General features: G+C 42.6%; 1 protein-coding gene across 2 annotated transcripts in view; it reads left to right on the top strand.

Moving 5' to 3' along the window:
• The window catches only part of USP6NL (USP6 N-terminal like), a 128,073-nt gene extending 108,685 nt beyond the window's left edge, over positions 1-19,388 (top strand). For both annotated transcript variants that reach the window (XM_084783988.1, XM_084783989.1), the window contains 5 exons: positions 1,155-1,249; positions 1,818-1,883; positions 1,979-2,078; positions 5,351-5,503; positions 15,868-19,388. In XM_084783988.1, the coding sequence (XP_084640114.1) occupies positions 1,155-1,249; positions 1,818-1,883; positions 1,979-2,078; positions 5,351-5,503; positions 15,868-17,216 (1,763 nt within the window). In that variant the 3' untranslated portion in view covers positions 17,217-19,388. The remainder of the gene's footprint in view (positions 1-1,154; positions 1,250-1,817; positions 1,884-1,978; positions 2,079-5,350; positions 5,504-15,867) is intronic.
• Positions 19,389-21,019: the final 1,631 nt, after the last annotated feature.

Raw genomic sequence — 21,019 nt, 5'->3', positions numbered from 1 at the left:
TGTTCCCTGGGTTCTTGAAGTGCACTGGTTTTGTTTTGGCTTTACTTCCATTAAAATCACAAGAGAATTTTGTGTAGTGTTATTAACCAGTATCAAGCTAGATTTACAAAACTGTATGTGCATTTTGTTAAGGGTTTTTGTTAGAAAATTTACTAATTCAATGTATTAGGACCTTTCATTATATTCTCTGGTTTGTTTAGAAAACCATTGGCTTTTAAATCACATGTTATGTGGAGGAATTAATGGCCTCTCAGATCAAATGAATATGTGGGACTAAATTAAAGCAAAATAGGTTTCATTAAATCTAAAAGACAGCTTAATTTTTATAAGCTATTGTCAATAATGAATATCCAAGGAGAATCTGTGTGACATACCTTTCCCCGAGTTTTTAGAAAACCAAAAAATGTCTATTAAAATTTTCCAGATGTGCTTAGAAACCAGGTTCAAAAATACTAATTGCAGAAATAAAGCCCATTGAGTATATGTTCTTGAAATGGATTGTATAAAAGGAGCTTATTAATAAAAATAGTTGTAAGTTCACTGAGCTAAATACGCAAATTAGTACCAATTTACCATTTACAATTAGTTATTTCCTAGAAATCCCACAGACCACAAAGTATTATGTATAAGTTTTGGTATAACTTAAAAGTGCCTGCATGTTTTAGCTGATGTTAAATATAGCTTATAAAAATAATTTAAAGTGTTGTTTGTTTGTTTGTTTGTCTTAATTTAGAAACACGGTTGTGAAATTGTTAGTGTAAACTTAAAAACTGAGGTAAGGTGTGAGTGACTCCAGCAGTAGAGCTGAGTGTAGAGCCATGGCCAGCGTTGAAAAGGAGGCTGCTGGATAAGTGGATTCAATTTCTGTTGTCTTTTCAGTGCTAGTTTTTCTCCTAATTTAGAAATACGTTTTCCTGTAGCAGTTTTGCAAAGTGAGTGGTAGTTAGCAAACAAACGCTAACTAAAAGTTTTGCTACCCAACGTCCATATGAAGTTATTTCCGTGGTGGAAACACCCTGGTCACTAGGGCTACACTTTTTATTTTGACAGCTAAAACCGCGATGTGTTAGGTTTTTAAGTCGGGGGGGGGGGGGGCAGGGGGGGGCGGTTGTTGGTCCTGTCTCTGAAGTACTGTTCTTATGTTTGTGTTCTAGGCTTTTTTGTCCAAGGTTTCCCTAAACTCTTGAGATTTCAAGAACATCATGAAAAAATTCTGAATAAATTTCTTTCCAAACTGAAGCAGCACCTGGTAGGTAGATATGGCAGAGTGAAGATGCAATGATTGATTAAATTCAGCCCGCTCTCGCTTAGCTCTGTGTACTCATAAGCCTCAGCTGTGTGAAGAACACTAGATTTATAAAATTTAGTATTAATATACCACCACAGGCCTAATTCATAGATTCTGATTCCTTCTGTGAAGCTGGTAAATACTACTAATAAAATTTTTACAAGTGTGTGATTTCCCAATTATTTTGGAGGTTTTAAGTTTATACAAAAACCATTATAAGGATTATAAAAACCAATTCCTTGTGAAGTACACACATACTTCACTATAAAATATAATAGTGCAATGAAACAGTTCACTGTAAAATAATACTAATTGTGTTACAATTCTATTATGGTGACACAATTTTTGTGATGAGTCTTATAAGTTAAATTTGGGGATTAAAAATATGAATAGAAAAACAGAGAAAGTATGAAAATGTTTGTAGTGAGATATTCTGTGTTTATCCTTGGTAACCACCTCCAGCACCTTCCCCTAACTGTTGTTATTTTGTTTGTTACAACTCAGAAATTATGAAGTCTTTGTTTTTTAGGATTCTCAAGAAATCTACACAAGTTTTTACACAATGAAATGGTTTTTTCAGTGTTTCCTTGATCGAGTAAGTATTTTTTTATAAACCTCAATTATAAAAGTACAAACCCAAGGCAAGGGGACCCACTGACAATGTCTCACCTGCTTTGTTCTTTCCCACAGACTCCCTTTACCCTGAACCTTAGGATATGGGACATCTATATCTTTGAAGGAGAGCGCATTCTTACTGCTATGTCTTACACAATCTTGAAATTACACAAAAGTAAGGAAATATTTGGCTTGCAAAGACTTTATAAAAATTAAGGCTTATTTTAATTCTGACTAGTTTGAGCTCCGTCTGCCTCATGCTATTTTTTTTCCAGCAGTTTTGTAAACCACTACTAGTCTTTAAATTTTTCTTGAAAATCAGCAGGGAAATTCTGATTCTCCCTTAGGATTAGACGTTTACTACATCAGAGAAGATCTTGCATTCCTTTCTCCTTGTGTCGGTTTCATTTTCACACTTAAACAGTAGAGTGCAAGGTTTTGGTGTCACTAATAATATTCTTCTCACATGTTTGGTTTCCATTGGGACCCTTATTCTTTTAATTGATGTGAGTCTCAGGTTCATAGTAAGGCAGAGAGCAAAGAAACCAGGTCCCCTAGGTAAGTGGGCCAGAAAAAATGTCTGTTACTGTGTCTTTCTCTAAGAGAAAGAGCATCCAGTTTCAAGCTCTGGGTAGGACGTGACTGTCATAGCGCCTGGGCAAATGCATTAAGTGTCTGTTACTGCATAAATGCAGCAAAGTTTTCAAAACAAAATTAAAGGCCTTTTCTTCTTCAGTTGTAGTAGTTCAGGGGCTGTGGGTCTGATGTGTTGGGCCTTAAAAGTCAGGAAATGAGGGCTTTCCTGTTACTTCAGTTTCAGTCTTAAGCCTTGTGACTGCTTTTGTAGCTTATAGATGTGGCCATTGGCAGCCTGGCGCTTCATGTTGTGTGCTGTGCAGTTACTGTGTGCTCTTCATGTTGTGTGCCTGCGCAGTTACTGTGTGCTCTTCATGTTGTGTGCCTGCGCAGTTACTGTGTGCTCTTCATGTTGTGGGCCTGTGCAGTTACTGTGTGCTCTTCATGTTGTGTGCCTGCGCAGTTACTGTGTGCTCTTCATGTTGTGTGCCTGCACAGTTACTGTGTGCTCTTCATGTTGTGGGCCTGCGCAGTTACTGTGTGCTCTTCATGTTGTGTGCCTGCGCAGTTACTGTGTGCTCTTCATGTTGTGTGCCTGCGCAGTTACTGTGTGCTCTTCATGTTGTGTGCCTGCGCAGTTACTGTGTGCTCTTCATGTTGTGTGCCTGCGCAGTTACTGTGTGCTCTTCATGTTGTGTGCCTGCGCAGTTACTGTGTGCTCTTCATGTTGTGTGCCTGCGCAGTTACTGTGTGCTCTTCATGTTGTGTGCCTGCGCAGTTACTGTGTGCTCTTCATGTTGTGTGCCTGCGCAGTTACTGTGTGCTCTTCATGTTGTGGGCCTGCGCAGTTACTGTGTGCTCTTCATGTTGTGTGCCTGCGCAGTTACTGTGTGCTCTTCATGTTGTGGGCCTGCGCAGTTACTGTGTGCTCTTCATGTTGTGTGCCTGTGCAGTTGCTGTGTGCTCTTCATGTTATGTGCCTGCGCAGTTACTGTGTGCTCTTCATGTTGTATGCCTGTGCAGTTGCTGTGTGCTCTTCATGTTATGTGCCTGCGCAGTTACTGTGTGCTCTTCATGTTGTGTGCCTGCGCAGTTACTGTGTGCTCTTCATGTTGTGTGCCTGCGCAGTTACTGTGTGCTCTTCATGTTGTGGGCCTGCGCAGTTGTTGTGTGCTCTCCCTTCCTACATCATTCTGAGTTGATGACATGGGTGAAGTTTATGGTTTGGTTTCCTGCTGTTCCTGGCCACACTCAGTGCTCTCATTGAGATTTGCTTGGTCACTGACTTGAACACAGTGAACATATTAGTGACATATTAGCCACACTTCACCGTGGATGAGACCTCGATGTCTAAAGCCATCAGAAATGTTGCTGGCAACACACTTTCTTCCTGGAATTGGGTTGTGTCAGCAGTTCTGGGTGAAGGCCCTTTCTCTGTTTTCTCTCCTTCTCCCTCCTTTCTTTTTGGCACTACTCTTGTTGCAGGCTATAAATAGATCAACATATACTTAAGAAATATATCTTAATTAAATAATAGTCTAAAGGTCTCTAAACAGCAAAAAAAGTAGAAGTGTAGTGTTTCGTTTCTTTATAGCTCTCGTCTCCCTCTGAAATGATTTTACCCAATGTGACTCTTTACCCTTTGAACTTTGAGCATAGCAATTACTTCACTTCAGTATATTATTGAACTGTATACTCGGTGAAAGAATCCTGCCCACTGCTCTGTCTTTCTCTTGTTAGGAAGCAAAGCTCTTACATCTTCAGTCAGTTTTCTATACCACATGAAGAAATAAGTGTTGAGGATCAGGGGACACAGATGTTGCTCTTGGGTTACAAAGTTTCACGAGATGGCAGAAGACATTTTGGAGAGGTTCTATGTGGATTCTCGAGCACAGTTGGTACTTACATAGATTTTAAATGATTTCCTCACAAAATAAGTATGCTTGGTGGTAGACTGGAAAGTCTTGTTGATGTACTCACTGAACACTGTGTGGTATGCCATAAGAGTCTATAGTATGTCCCTTGCTCGTTAAGAAAAAAATGTGTCTGGGTACCCAAACACCTGAACCTAACCAGAGACTTCTTTCTTTCTTTATTTCTTCCTGATTGCTTTAAAACTAGTATTACTGGAGATTCATCACACAGTGATTTTAAATGGAAAAAAATTAAAAACAAATGTAAATGCACATGATTGGACTAAATGAACAGTAGTGCATCTGCTCAGCTATATCGCTGTTAATAATAGTCACATGCTTTTGAATAAAGTAGGGAGGACCAGCCCAGGCAGTGTAACTTGTATGAATTGATGCCCATGCACATCCATGAACACAGTGCATCTTCTTGTAAGGGATGGGTAGTGGCATCTTAGTGGGTGTCTACTTTCTACTTTCCATCTGTAATTTGATTTGTTTTCTAATTAAACTAATTTCCTCAGCAGAAATAGTACAAATAAAGTTAATAATCTGTTTTTTAGGGGAATTGTCTAACACTAAGTGTGGAGTTAAAGAAGACTTGCCAGTCTGAGTTAGAGTTCAGCCAATAAATGAGATAAATAAATGTTTATTGACCCATAGGGCTCTTGCTGTAGATTAGTCCTGATGCCCAGACATGGTTACTCTTAAATCAATAGAAAGTACTTGCCCATGTACGCTTTGTCTTTCCTCCTAATAAGATCAGCCTACTTTTTCTAATGTCAAAATACTATCCTACTGAGTTTTGATGATGTTCACAGTGCTGAATGTAAGTTGTGTGTATACCCTTTATACTGCCCTTTGAGAAAGCACACTCCCCTCAAATAGAGTGTGAGTATATCTTCTTTTCAATGTGAATAGAACTGTTGACTGCATTTGCATTTCTCTCATCCTTTCCTAGAACACCTAATGAGACTGTCCATGGAAGAACTTGTAGAATTTCTTCAGGAGACTCTCGCCAAGGACTTTTTCTTCGAGGATGATTTTGTAATAGAGCAACTTCAGGTTTCTATGGCAGAGCTAAAGCGGGCAAAATTAGATCTCCCAGAACCTGGTAAGAAGTGCCCTGGCACCACACGTCAAATTCTAGCCTCAGAAGACATGACATAGTTAACCCTGACTGTTGTTGTTAAGATGCAAGCATTATACTTGATGACAACATAGTATCAATTAGTGTATCACCAGATGCTCGTGGATTTTCTTTTTTTTTTTTTAATATTGAAAGTTTCATACTTTTTTATGCAATATATTTTTATCATATCCACATTCTCCTTTACCTCCTTTCAATTCCCTCAGGTGCTCCCAACTCTTACCTTCCCAACCTCATGTCTTTTAAGGAGGTTGTTATTAATTACCTCCTGGTTCCAGTTAGTGTTACCTAGTGTTACAGATGTGTAGGGTCATCCTTGTGTGGGGGGCAGAGGGCAACATATCAGCAGCCATGTTCCACAGAGATGAGTGATCCTCACTCATTCAGCGGCCGTCAGCTGACAGTAACTCCTCTGCCAAGGGTGGGATCTTGGGGGTCCTTCCTGCATCTACATTGGAATTTTGGCTACAGAAGTATCTTCTCTGACCAAAGTTAAGAACAGCACAGATTTGTGGTATAAAATTTAAAAGGTGATTTGACAGCATGATCGTTTAACAAAACTATAAATTTGCCCTTAGGGCCTATAATCTTGGTAGTCATGGGTTTTTAACCTTTTTTTGGGGGGGGGGGCGGTTTCAAGACAGAGTTTCTCGGTGTAGTCTTGCCTGTCCTGGACTAGCTTTGTGGACCAGGCTGGCCTCAAACTCGCAATGATCTGCCTGCCTCTGCCTCTTGAGTGCTGGGATTAAAGGTGTGCGCCACCATGCCCGACTTCTTACCAAATTTATAGGAGCAGGAACTGGGCTTGGCATTTCCTATCACGTGCCCCATTTGATGTTCTCGTAAGAAAGGAAGCAGAACTCCATTCTGAAGGGTTGTTTCCCCTTCAGGAAGAGCAAACTGCTCTGCTTCCACTTAACCGAGGGAGGGGCTTAATCAGCACTTGAGTCCTGGGGTCATTAGAATTGACAACACCTCCTCACAGTGGTAATTGAGTTGAGCATGGGCCTTGGGAAACTGTGGCCTTTGCTAAGTGAGGTCAGCCCTCCCTGTTCAGTATAATGATGCCCATTTTCCACTAATTCTTCCCTGTAGCAGGAAATGCACTTAGAGCAGCAATTACTATACTCTCCCTATTGTAACATCATTTTTTAAGTGTCTTGCTTTATTGAAGAAGAGCTTAAGGCACTTTTCAATAAAAGATACATGTAAAGAAAAACACACATAGTGTGTAACTATGAATCCTCACAAGTTCATGGTTAAGCAAATTTTGAAACCTGTGTAATAGGTCATGATTATAACTGCTTAGCACCTAATTAACATGTGTCATGTATGTGCCATATGTGGTACTTTCTCATTTACTCCCTATAGTAATAACTAGAGTTGTGCTCCTAATTTCAGAGGAGCATCAGTAATAGTTTATAAAATATTTTCCCTAGAAAATTGAGGCGAAGGCGGCTGGGAGATGAAAGAAAAGGGCTAGGTACCTAGAATCAGCAAGAGCAGCTACATCCGCCTCCTGGTTCACTGGCAGCTAAGGCAGGATGTGCTAAGTTTACCTTGCATCTTCTAGAACAGTGGTCCCTTCTCCTCAGCATTACTACTGTGGCAGTAGTTATTTTCAAAATATTTCTGCCCCATGACTTCCCATTGTTTTCCTAAGTTGAGGACTACATATGGAATAGATGGGATATGAAATAACATTGTATCAAAATGCTTCCATGTCCTACCCATCCTTTTTATGTGTGGGGGTGTTTTGCCTGCATGCTTATCTGGGTACCACTCTTGTTCCTGGAGCTTATAGGGGCCAGAGGAGGGTGTCGGATCCCCTGGAACTGAGTTAGAGACAGCTGTGAGCTGCCCTGTGCGTGCTGGGATCAACTGTTGGTTCTCTGCAGGAACACTCAGTGCTGAGCTGCTGAGCCTTCTTTTCAGCACCGTAGCCATCCTTTAAAAACATAATAAGGGACATGTAGGCTGTTCCCAGGATCTGGCTATTATGAATAAGGCTGCTATGAACATGAATAATATCCTTATTATGTGGTAGAGCATTTTCTGGGTATATTCCAAGGAGTGGAATAGCTGGGTCTTGAGGAAGCCTTAGTCCCAGTTTTCTGAGAAAGCACCAGCTTGATTTCCAAAGTAGTTGTACAAGTTTGCATTCCCACCAGCAATGAAGGAGTGGTCCCCTTTCTCCACATCCTTGCCAGCATGTGGTGTCACTTGAGTTTTTGATCTTAGCTATTCTAATGGGTGTAAGAGAGTGGGGACTAACTCTGACATGAACTCTGGTGCCCCATATGTGACCACCTCTCCTTGGTGGGGAGGCCTGGTGGCACTCAAAGAAAGAATAAGCAGGCTACCAAGATGAGACTTGACAGCCTATGACCATAAAGTGGGGGAGGAGGTCTTCCTCGGTCATAGACCTAAGGGGGAGGGGGGATAGGGTGAAAAAGGCAGGGAGGGAAGGAGGGAGAGAGGGAGGAACAGGAGGATACAAGTGATAGGATAACAATTGAGTTGTAATCTAAATAAATTAACTAAAAAGAAACATAATAAGGACGTTCTTTTTGGCTTCTTACATATTGTACAAAATTTTATGTTTGCCAAATGTGTATAGCAGGATCCTCAAAATAAATGGTGTTGTGAAATTTTTAATATTTCTGGTGTTTGGGTAGAGGAGCTCATTCTTGTTTTGGTTTATATTCCTTAAGTTTTAAGTTTAGTATCCTCCTTATATATTTACAAATTCCACATACTTTTTTCTTGTGGCTTATTTGTATTATATAAAGACTTAACTTATATGAAGATCCCCCCTGCTTCCAATATTTCTCATAATTTTTGCAGGTTTTTTTTTAATGCTTAATTCTTTTCAGCAGAAACGTATTTGTCCGATTAGGCCACCTCTGAGTGTGCATCTTACCTGCCTGTCCTCCCACTGCGCACTGTAACTGGGTCAGCTATCCCCACTCTGCCTCCGCAGCTCTCCCTGTGTCTCTGTATTTCCAGTTGTAAAAAAGTGGCCAGCATCCACCAAGACTTACTTAAAATCTCCTCCTCTGTGCAACTCCCACTTCCTGGAACTGAGTCAGCCACAGGGCAGTTCATTAAGTTCTGTGTTTCGCACACTTCTCTGAGAGCAGCATCAGTTACCAGGGCCAGACTCCTGTGTTGCTCCTTATGAAGCTGACGCGTGATGAGCAGTGGCCAGGCCCTTCCCGGAAAGGCCAGTTCTTCAAGAGGCGACCCAAAGCCGTTAGTGGACACAGACTGTTTCCTGGCTAGGCTGGTGCCCTTTGATGGTTTTCCAAGAACGCTAGATGCCTCCGTTTCTCACAGCACAGCACCCCACTTTGTTATTTTATTTATTTATTACCTGGTAGAACCGTGAACAATTTCATTGTCGTTATGCATGATTCTTGCTAATCTCTAGATTATAGAAGGGGAAACCTTGGGTTCAAAGATCAGTACTTGTCCTTGTAATCCAGCTACGAAATGATGGGCATTTTCCTCAGTTACACGAGTGGTTCCAGAGCTGTGTGGTTTATTATTCAAATGCAGCTCCTACTGCTGCGATCAGAGGTTTCCAGAGTAGAGAGGGAGGTGCTCTCTGACATTAATTTGCCTTTGTATACAAGCGTCTTCAACACTCACTTCCTGGACTTCATCCACTAATTGTCTCGGAATACATCTGACCTAAGCTGTTGGTTTTCACACCGTGACTTAGGCATCAATACCCTCTTAAAGCCTCCTCAGCCTGCCCACAGGATCCCAAAACCCTGGAATTTGAAAGCCTGCATTTAGTGCCTGAGCCAAATGCTTCTGCATGCACCTGGCTTCTTGCTTTGGTGCTTGAGCACTCACACTAGCAAGTGCCTTGGATGCAGTGACCACATCCTTGGTGCTGCTGGCGTGCCTGGAGGGTAGCAGGCAGCCTTCTGAAGATCTAGTCCTTTTTGAGATAGTAGAATTTATGTACAAAAGGTTGGCTCAAAACAAATTTGAGGGTATTGAGCCATTCTGTATCATGTTTGTACGTGTCAGCCAGTTTCATTGTGTGTTGAAAATCGTGATGTTACCATCCAGAAGTAGACGGAGGCTCACCGGGAGGGAGGAGCTCAGGAGCACTCTCTTACATCCCTCAGTGGGTTCAAAGCAGTTCACCTCCACCCTGTAGTTGAGTGTGGTGTCCACCAGGTGGTGACAAAGACCTGAGTAAGACCGGAAGTGGACAGGCCTGGGGAGACAGAAAAGGGACTCTTTTAGCTTCTTAGGGAAGTTAGACTACTCTGCATTTCAGAGCTTTTAAAGACAAAAATGCTAAACAAACAAAAGCAAAAAAAAGTAAACCAATAAAATTTTTGGTTTTGTCCTAAATTGTATTGTTACATTTCTTATGGGTGGCAAGAGAAGACTGTTAGGGCTTATGTGACATGTCACTAATGTGATGGCCTCACACAAAGCTCTCACAGGGCATGGTTGGAGCTCACCTTCTGTGTTTTCAGGAAGAAAGGAAAAGCAAATTGTTGGCACGAAGCATGGGCAATAAATACTAACGGTAACAATGCCCTGCACAGTGCATCTGTTTCATCAGTTGTGCTGTGTCTTCTGATCGTAGTTGCTTGGGAGTAATGAGGAAGTAGGGCATCAGTAAGCTAAGGAAACTGTGTGTGTGTGTTCACAGGTTTACTTAAATCTTTTGTGTTAGAGAATACTTATTAGCACATAAAAGCATAACTGCTAGTAACATTTATTACTCCCGTGGGGTCTATACAGTATGTCTTTGGCCCAGTAAAAGTCGCATACCTAATATGCACTTTTTTTTAAAAAATCAACTTTGTGTAGAAATTATGTAGGTTTTTCCTCTTAATTTCATCATAGTAGAGGTCAGATTGCTTGACAAAGAAACTGTGGCCATTGGAATCGAGAGGCCTCTGAGACGTCATTTAGAGGCTGCTTCTCTAAGGAGAGCCTTGTTCGCAGGTTCCAAAGTTCCCCGGGGCCACCTCCATCTCCGCCTTCACCTCTGCTTTCCCTCCTCTCTGGCCCTCTCTGCCCTACCTGCCAACACTCCCTCCTTTCCTTTACCTTGTCCTCTTCCTTCCTGGACCCTGCTCTCATCCCCCTCTCTCTCTGGCTTTCTTTCTGCACTTTATTCCTCGTCTTCCACAGGCTCTTTTGCCCAGACCATCACTAAGACGTAAAGAGCGTGTGCACATTGATTGTGGTGGCACTGCTGAGATTCATGCAAGTAACATGATTGTAATGTCGCCCAACAGTCCGTCAGCAAGTGTTTCTGGAAGGTGTGTGCTGATGCCACTGTCACGGGCTGTGGTCATCTGAATGAGCATGACCCCTGTAGGCTCATATATTTGGATGTGTGGTCCCCAGTTTGTGGAACTGTTTGGGAAGGATTAGGAGCGGCAGCCTTATTGGAGTAGATGTGGCCTTGTTGGAGGAAGTCTGCCACTTAGAGTGGGCTTTGAGGCTTCAAAAGCTCACGCCAGGCCTAGTCACTGTCTCTGCCTGCTGCCTGTGCCGTGCCAGTCTGGTCTCTACCGTGATGATAATGGACTAACTCTCTGAAACCGTCAGCAGCCTCTAATGAAATGCTTTCCTTTGAAGAGTAGCTTTGATCGTGCTGTCTCTTAACAGCAGTAGAATAGGAACTAAGGCACAGCCATGCCTTAAGTATCTCAGCCTGTTCCCCACGCCAGCAGACGGGGACGGGAGTGGACACTGTGTGGAACTAACGTCATGAGGCCCCTCCCTTGCTGTGAAGCACTCTGGGTTAGCTTGCTTCACTGCTTTTAACATTTAAAGGAATTGATTTTTAAGCACTTACATCTTAGGAGGCACTTTTCTTATATTCCTGTCTATGGCCTCCTTATTGAAAAGTTTTACAGGAGTAAAGAGACCATGTCCTCTAAAGGTTTTTGTGCATTTAGTGTGTTGGCCTTTTACATGCAGGCCCTACTGAGGCTTGTCATCTAAGAGCTAACTAGATTTATATAGTTTTGTGTGTGGCTTTCCTCCCCAGACTCCGCTTTCCTAACTGTGTGAACTGGGGTGTTTTTAATCAGTGTCCCAGCCTGTCAGTACGGGCACTGGCCATTGCTCTGATTCACACTCTGGACTGCTGACAAAGGAGAAGCCATAGGGTAGTGGAAGTTGTGCTCTGGGTTAGTGTGAGGAGCTTTTCTTGGATATCTTAGAACAGGCATGGACATTGTACCCCAGTGTGCATTCTGCTTTCTTATTAATTCAATAAATATGTTGAATTTTTCCTTTAATTCTTTTTTTAAAAAGATCTTTTTAGATTTTATTAATTTTGTATTTTATGTGTACAGACATGCAGTGCCCACAGAGGCCAGAGGAGGGCGTTGGATTACCTTGAACTGCAGTTGCAAAGATTATAAACTGTCATATTGTTCTGGCAACCAAAGTCAGTCCTTTGGAAGAGCAGCCAGTGTTCTTAACTGCTGAGCCATCTCTTTAGCCCTGACCTTCAGTTCTTACATGATGTGCAAGTGTATATATTGGGCAGGAGAGACAGCTCAGCTGTTAAAGGCTGGAGTCACAGCAGGTGTCACATACATGCAGTATCAGTTGGTTTCCTGTGGACTCGTCTCTCAACTTTCTTAAGTATAAATTGTGAGGTAAAACCTCCCTCGTCCCTCACACTGGAGCTAAGCTTCCCTGAACCTGTGTAAAGTCCCCTGGACTCTCCCTCTTACTTAAAAAAATCCCCTCTCCTGAGAAATAGACCTTTTACCAAATAACCCCATATTTTACTGTGCATCCTGGTTTTACTATTTGTACTTTATGCTAAGACTTTCAGAATAAACACCAATGGCTATTGCCAAGTAAACGCAGATGCCTGTTTCCTGCTACATGTTTTCATCTTCCTCCAGTTTCTTCCCCACCATCTTCCTCCTACTTTCCCTTGTGGGTCTTCAGAGTTCTTCGTCTTTGGGTCTCTCTTACATGCTCTTGCTGTCTCTTCACCTTTTCTTCCACATCTTACAATGGTTCCTGCAGCCAGTGATGCTGTGTGGAGTGGGAAGAGCCGAGGAGTCCAGGACACATAGTCTGATTGATGAGTAAGCATTGGTCCTTAGATATTGCTTCCAGGTCTTCCGTAAATAAATAAAATAAAAAATTTGGCATGAGAAAATTAATCAGTCAGCTTCTTGGATGGAGTGGACAGAGCAAGAGTTCTGGAACTCTGCATTTGATGAGGTAAGCCGTGGCTGTCAGTCACCTTTGTAAAATTATGAAAGTCTGGGGATGAGAAAACTTCATTTCAACTCTCTGAAAGTAATAAAGCCAGATGACTTACATCCTGGACCAGTAAACGTAGCGTCTGTGTAAGGGAAGAAGCAGTGAATGAGTGGGTCAGCTGGAAATGGATGCCGAGCATGTAGAAAGCCAAGGACACGATTGCTGAGAGTGGCCCCACTGAGGACGCCTTCTGTGCTTAGTCTGATCTTGTTTTTCCTGAAGGTTGCTCATTTATTGAGTCAGAACAATACTGTTAACCTAGTGTATAGAGTAAAGCATTTGACACGGTCTTTAGGACACTTAGGATTCTGCTGAAAATGCTGCCTACAAGTCTTACGCCAAGGTACGTGTCCTTATTGTCCAGCGGATTGGCCAGCGTTATTATGCAAAGACTCCATGTTCCTAGCAGATGTTTATGGCAGCTAAGGAGAAACAGTAACTTCTGCTTGAGGGCACTTCTCTATGTTAGCCAGTGCTAGTGCTCGCTCCTTACCGTCATGCCTCAGATGCAGACTTAGACCTGTGTAGACATTATGGTAAAGGGGATATTCCCTCATACTGTTGGTAACTCACTTCATTACTGAGTCATGTTAAAAATATACTAGCATGGCAGCAGACTTAAAAACTTATACCACACACCTTATTCATTGTATTTCATTTCATAACTTTAGAAATCCTTGAATCAAGCCTCTATGTATTTTTTCTAACAGTGCAATAGTGAGCATTCTTATAACGACGGGTACCATGGCTTTCCTTCTTTTAAACAGTTGGGTGAGCATCAGAGTCCCATTCAACCCCCACCTATAGAGAAGGTTCTAGTGATTGCTGGTGCATCCTCTGATAGGACATTAACCAGCACTGACCTGGCCTGCTCTTCTGGAGTTGCTGGAGCGGGGACTAGAGAGAGTTGTAGGCTGAGGCTTCGTGTCGTCTTGATAATCGGTGCGACTTCTCGGCACGGTTCCTAGTAGAGAAAATGCCAGTCACATACTTTTCTGGTCTAACTGGTTTACTGTTGTAGAACTGATTTCACCGCTTTGTAGGGTGCGAGGTGGATTTTGTTTTTATCGTTTGTTGGTCTTTTACCTAAGGAGCTGACTGCTTTGTCCTCATCCTGCATTTAACCCAGTTCATGGTCACTTCCCATATTCATAAGCAAGAGTGCTACCACGTGAGATAATTTTGTAGCTATTATAGAGTCGCTTGGCCACAGGGAAGCATGGGAATGCTGTTTCGGACACAGTGACTGAGTGGTGATGTTCTTCGAAGCTGTAGACACTCTTCCCTCTGCTGAGTGCCTCCTGGCTCACATCTTACCAACTGAGCAAGCACATGGATTTCACATTACAGTGTGTCCAAAGCAACTGTCTCACTGTTTCAGTGCAGCAGAGTAGAAAGTGAGAAGGGAAGATGCTGGAGTCAGCTTTGGGCTTGAACTCTGCATCTGCTATGTAACCATACTTTTTGGTTGCTTTATTTGGGTCCTTAGGCTTGGCAGCCTTTACCCCTGAGCTGTTCTGATGCTAGACGCTCATTTAAAGGATGGTGCTTACTCATTCTCCCCATCAAACAAAGCACTGAATTTTTCTTAACATATCTTATAGAAGTGTATCTATAACTGTTATGTACCAATTAAAACTTTCTATAAAGAAACATGTAGTGTGAGTATTCTAAGAGCAATGAGCATGGCATTCCACCACACCACCCCCCTCAAAGAAATAGCAAGACTGTGGTGACTGGGGGCCATGTGACAAATAACATCCCCGTGTTCACAGCAGCCCCATGGAGATCATAGTCAGTAAGCATCAGTTAGATGGATCGTTAAGTACATATTAGAAGAAAGCAAAGCCTTATTTTCAAGTGACAAAATGCTGTTTTATAATAACAGGCAAAACATTTTTTCAGTTTTTGCAAATGAAGTTTAGGTAATCTGGTAATGTGATTGAACATTTAAAAATACTTTGTTATAACTGGCCATTTCATTTTACCTTTCTACAATTCCTCACAATTCTGTGCTGATTATCTAAAATATAAAATAGAACTGGAGAGCCGGCCCTGTGGTTAAGTACACTGGCTGCTTAAGATGACCCAGCATCAATTCCCAGTGTTCACCTTGCAGCTGACAACCGTCTGTAACTCCACTTCTAACGGATCCTGTATTCTCTTCAGGATTCCAGGCACCAGGCATGTATGTAGTACACGTACATACACACATATACATACATACATACATACATACATACATACATACATACAGGCAAAACACACACACACACACACACACACACACACTTTTTTTTTTTGAGAAAAGGTTTCTCTATGTCACTTTGGCTGTCCATGACTTGCTTTGTAGACTAGGCTGGCCTTGAACTCACAGAGGTCTGCCTGCTTCTGCCTCCCTGGGTGCTGGGATTAAAGTCAAGTGCCACCACACCTAGTTTACAGTTTTTTTTTTAATTAAATAAAGTATCTAATGTGGATTTCTGTCTTTTTAGATTTTTTCCCCCTGTCTTTACATTTTTAAGTAGGATATTTTTAGGATATTTACTCTCAGTTGGAGAGTATTTTTCTTTTAAACAATAAGTTATACTGTGGAAATAAAAATCTGGGGAGAACTTGGGACCACAGTAAGTTCAAATGACTTTCAACTCCGGCAGATGTGCATAAAGCTGAAAATGAAGACTTTACTGATTTCAAAACCATTTTAGTTGAGATGAGTTAAAATGAAAGTATCAGAATGTTAAGTCTAAACCCCGGTAACGAGTTCTGTTCAGTGAGAACATCAGCTCTGCACAGAAAGTGTGTCACGGTGTGTAAGGAAACACAAGGTTAGGGGCTAGGCAGGTGCACCCTTCCTTGCCTGTGAGGCTGCAGGCTGTCCCGCCTGCACAGTGCCTACTTAGTGTTAGTCACTAACACGTTCCAGTGTGAAAGTATGTTATTTCATACACAAGACAATATGCAGTTGTTAAGAATGTGTCTCTTAAACCAGATACTCACCATTCATATGTTTGTTTTACTTATGAGCTTATCTTTCATTTTAGGTAAGGAGGATGAATATCCAAAGAAACCCTTGGGGCAGCTTCTGCCTGAGTCTAATTCTGCTTGTATTAATCACTTGAGCAATGGACAAAGAAGTGTTGGCAGGCCTAGCCCCCAAATAAACAGCCGAAGAGAAAGCGGGTCACCTCACAAGAAGCATGAGCATTCCCCTGCCCACCACAGCAGAACTGGCACACCAGAAAGAGTCGGGCAACCAAGACGGAAGTCAGTGGATGAGGAGAGTAAAAACACGAAGCATGAGGCAGATTTTCATAGAAAACCTTTGTCGGGTACGCAGGACAGTTCCAGGCACCGTAACCATGCAGCTGCTAACCAAAATAGCAATGCAATTGCAAACACCAGGAAGGAATTTGCGCCCAAATGGAAGAAACCATCAGATGACTCAGCCATTGAAAGAACTGCTAAATATGCCATCGAAGGCAAAAGTCACTCAGTGCATCCCACTCCGAGTTCTGCGGAGACCCGCATGTCAAACTCAAGGCAAAAGATGAAGGTTTTGGATGGCAGTGATGGGAAGCGGGGTTCTAATGCTTCACAGTATGACAACGTGCCTGGGAGCGAAAATGAAAACGGAGCTTCTGTGGAAGAGGCGCCAGAGCGGACTCACGCTCACAGCTCCAGTCCATCCAAAGTATCCAGCAAGTTTACTTTTAAAGTGCAGCCTCCCAGCCATGTGCGATCCCCATCCCAGCCAGGAGAGGGTCTCAGAGCTGCGCATCCGCCCTCCTACAGCAACCCCCCTGTCTACCATGGGAATTCTCCAAAACACATTCCTATTGGCCACAGTGGCTTTGTGTCCACACAGGTCAGCCCTGGGTCTCAAATTAACGCTTCCAGGAGACCTTATGGCTCTTCTCTTTCTGTTGATATTTCTCCAGAGAAATCTTACAGCCGCCCAACCCCTGTGGTTCTGCCATCTAGTCGGATTGAAGTCCTTCCTATTGACACTGGTGCCGGGGGATATGCAGGCAGTTCAGGGTCACCAACGCGTGGGAAGTTCATCCTTCCTCCAGTGGATTATTTACCAGACAACAGAAAGTGGTCAGAAGTTAGTTATACATACAGACCTGAGACGCATGGACAGTCATGGACTCGAGATGTTAACCGTAGCCACTTAGGCAATTTACCAAAATATGCAGCCTTTCAACGCGTACCTTTTCAGGACCATGGCCTTCCAGAAGTATCTGTAGACAGTCCAGTGAGGTATAAGCCCTCACCAGCTGTGGAAGATGTCAGTCCTCCTAGGTATCAGTACGCAGGGCCCTCGCCTTCAGCACATCACTACAGAAATCGAGAGGGGCTTTCTGTTCAAGAGTCAGTATTGCTGTGAGAGTTTGGCTGTATTCACTGATGACAAAGAGAATAGAAACCATATGATACCCACATTGCTATGTTTATAATTGCCAAAGCAGTATTTTATACTATTTTAAACAACTTGCGCAGTTCCAGCATGTGTCCGTAGTGAGGGTGTGTGGGATGCTTCATCCCATGGAGATGTTGCTGAAGATGAGTGCTACAGTTGCACCTCCCCGAGCCTTCCCTAGGAGGCTAGCCCGGAAACATAGCAATGGCGTGTAGAGATGCACACGCAGAGAAGTTCTTTATGCTGTTTTATTCCTAACTCCTTAGACCTGAGTGCTTTCACTCTGCTGACCCGTTGTGTTCTGACTGCTGTTAGAAAGCACTGAGACACCACGGCTGGTATGGTCTGCAGGTTGTCTCTGCCTTTAACAGACATGGCAGGCATCTGTGCATATAGAATTTGATCACAGAAAAAAATTTTAAACTACCTTTAATCTAGGTTGATGAAGGAGCACTGGTTTCCCCCCTTATCTTTCTGCCCAACCTGCCCCTGTCGTATTTTAACCAAGGTCCTAAACTGAAACTGACTCAAGAGTTTGTCCTGACATTATGACCCAGCCTCTCCTCACAGAATGGCATTCTCCTTCAGTTACTGCCGTTTTATCTCCCCTTACCATTGAAGACTGTGGAGAAAGGCTGACACTCAGAGGTGCCTAAAATGTGGGTCAGTTAGCCCAGGGGTGTGTCTGGGGCGCAGTGTTTACTTTGTCCCCTTCTCTCTGGAGGTCTCATGCTTCTGTCCTGGGCACAGTGTTGCCAGGCGCAGGGGAATGGCTGCAGAGTGGGTTGGCGGTCAGAGGTCAGATCTTGCAGCACTCTGGCCAGTGGAAGCTTGGTTTTCAAGGAAAACTGAAAGCTTCTCCTCAGTCTTGCTTCTGGGTCTCAGAGGCCCCAGGGGGCCCAGTTACACGGTCTTCCAGCACTCAGTCTTCACAGCATAGTGGACGGATACTGCTACACTCGCTGGGCCATTACATCATCCTGGTCAAAATTGTGAAAAATACCCAAATTATTAATTCCCAAAATCTTGATCTTTGTTAAAAAAAAAAAAAAAAGTAGTATGTTTCATAGTTTTAGAAATTTTTTCAGGGAAAATAATTGAAGTTCATGATTTTTTTTAAAGGTGATTTCTTTTATGCTATCACACACTACTGTCACCAAGACTGACAGAGTGCTAGGTTCTCCGAGGGAGGCTAGCCGTGTCTGTGTAGTCACTTGTCTCACACTTACCTTCTTGTATCTGAAAATCAGAAAGTAGACAGTCCAGCGGTGATGGTCCCCCCTGCTCCACGGTGGGGAGGTAAGCTTTTGAGGTACAAGGATATGTCTTAATGAGAGTAGCATTTGTTTAGCTAGCAAACGCGACAATGTTTTATGTATATAATGATTCTAATGTAATTTAATCAACGTAATGATGTCACTAAGTGTGGGAGCAAATGCAGTCTATTAAAGGTGAACACCACACTGAAACTCCAACTCCTGACAAAATAACCAGGCTCTTGATTTACATCATGTGGAAGGTGAGAAATAAATGTATATAGAAATGTAGTTGAAGATATTAATTAGAGTTCTTAAAGTATGACTCTGTGACTTGTAAGGAAGCAAGCTGTACAGTTTAGTTTATGATGGTAGCGTCTATGCCTCTCCTGAAAGTATATATCGTAGTGGTAAATAATGTAGATTATATACATATATATATATATATGCAATATATATGCACACACACTATTTTCCTATGTCACTTATGGCATTTTTTATCTGTATACTTTTTTGACGTGATTGTTTTTAACATGCTAAAAATAATTCGTGTATTTTGTTTTGTGTCTTCTGTGTGCAGTTTTCATGTGGCAAGTGCTGCGTCCTGGCGCTTGCAGGGCCAAGCAGATGTCTCATGTGCTCACCAGCAGCATTTTACATGTGCTGCTGTAGCTCTCTGCTCTCATTTCTACTGAGGCCGTGTGCAGAGCCTCATCAGCTTTCCTTGGCTGAAGCATTGCTAACGGCAGTGAAGTCTTCCCCACTATAAGATGGATCTCAGCTAGTTTTTAAGCAGGATATTTTAATTTAAAGTTATTTTGCCACTATACAATTCTATTATTTTAAATTTATTTTTAAATAAAAGAAATGATAAGAGAAATAATATTGGCAAAGTGATTGAATATATCTTTATAGAAAACATTTACTGAGGACCTTCCAGGCAGAGCAGCCAGTTTTGTTCCATAATTGCATGCCCATAGTGTGTTTGCCACGGTTAAGCCTTCCTTCGTTATGGTGTGGTATTGTCAGTTTCTAAAGACTGCGTCCTGCTGATCTCTTACCAGGCGCTGGCGCACGCCCGTAATCCCAGCACTTGAGAGGCAGAGGCAGGTGGATTGCTGTGAGTTCGAGGCCAGCCTGGTCTACAAAGTGAGTCCAGGACAACCAGGGCTACACAGAAAAACCCTGTCTTCAAAATCCTGTTGATCTTTAAACTTAACTAAAACTTAAGGGCTTGTACGGGGTGGGTGTTTGGGTTGGTGTTTTTCTTCTCCAGTCTCACCCCAGATAATTTAAATCATATCTTGAGTAGAGTACAGGTGTCAAATAACCGCATTTCTCTTATGTCTTAATGCCCTCATCTTGAAACTCTCTTTAAGAAAAATGCCCACCAAATTGTCTTATGTGTCTTTTGTGGGATGCTTAGAAATGGTTTGTTGTACGTATTTTTGTTTTTTAAGACAGTCTTGCTGTGTGTCCTTGCCTGATCTTACTATGTACACCAGACTGACCTTGCAACTGAAGTGATCCTCCTGCCTCAGCCTCCATGGTGCTGAGATTACAGGCGTTCACCGCCTGTCTTGCTCAGATGGGGTTTTTGTGGTGTGGGTATTGTTTTGTTTTGTTTTCAGTGGTGAGGATTGAACACATGGTCTCAAGTGCAAACACTACTGATGAACTAGCTTTTAAAGTTCTTTGTAGGTCAGAAGTTTTGGAGCTTAAAAAGTGGTGTCAGGAAAATTAGGAAAACCTCCAGTGGCAGCAACATTTTCAGCTGTCCAAACTTTATGGACCTGTGCTAGTCACCGCTGAGTAGCTTGAAGGGGGCAGGGGCGATGTCTTGGTCCCTGAGTGCTCACACCACTCCTGCATTAAGACCACCTGACCCTTCAGTGGCCTGCTTCTCAGAGCCAATGAGAAAACCCCACTCCAGCTTTGCCTCAGCAGTCAGCCCCTTGAACAGCGAGAACGCACAGGGACTGCTCTCACACCTGAGAGAGAGCATGAAAGGATCGTTTTTTGTCCATAGATAAATTCTGAGCAGTTACCATCTTCACGGTCTTCTTGAATCTTCTAATGTGTGAGCATAAAATGTCTGTTTGGAGCTGTAACTTAGGTGTTTTTTTGGCTTTGGTGTGGTTTTATTTTATTTTATTTATTTATTTATTTATTTTTTAAATTAGAACTTCCTCCCTAGAACTGGTGCTGTCTTATTCTTTGTCATCAGGGCTGTTTTACTAGACCGTGTGCCCTGAAACCTGCTCTACCACTGAAGGTCAGGACGGTCAGGGTCGGCTTATGTTTCTAGGATGTTGGGGGAATTGGAGAATTGGGGCCAACAAGAATCCATGAGTTGGTTTCAGTTTGGTGGCAAAGCAACTTCTGTCGTGACAAGAAATTTAAGGATTAGAGGTTGACAGGTGCCCTCATCTGACACACATTCTGCTATTCCACAGAGCATTGGGGCTTTGCCAACATAAAGGACCCGAAATCACCAGAGTCCATGCCCCAGTG

This window comes from Acomys minous (assembly GCF_964271855.1).
Source record: "Acomys minous genome assembly, chromosome: 5".
NCBI classification, from domain to species: domain Eukaryota; kingdom Metazoa; phylum Chordata; class Mammalia; order Rodentia; family Muridae; genus Acomys; species Acomys minous.
Note: the sequence above shows the minus strand (reverse complement) of the source record. Positions and strands in the feature narration are given on the sequence as shown.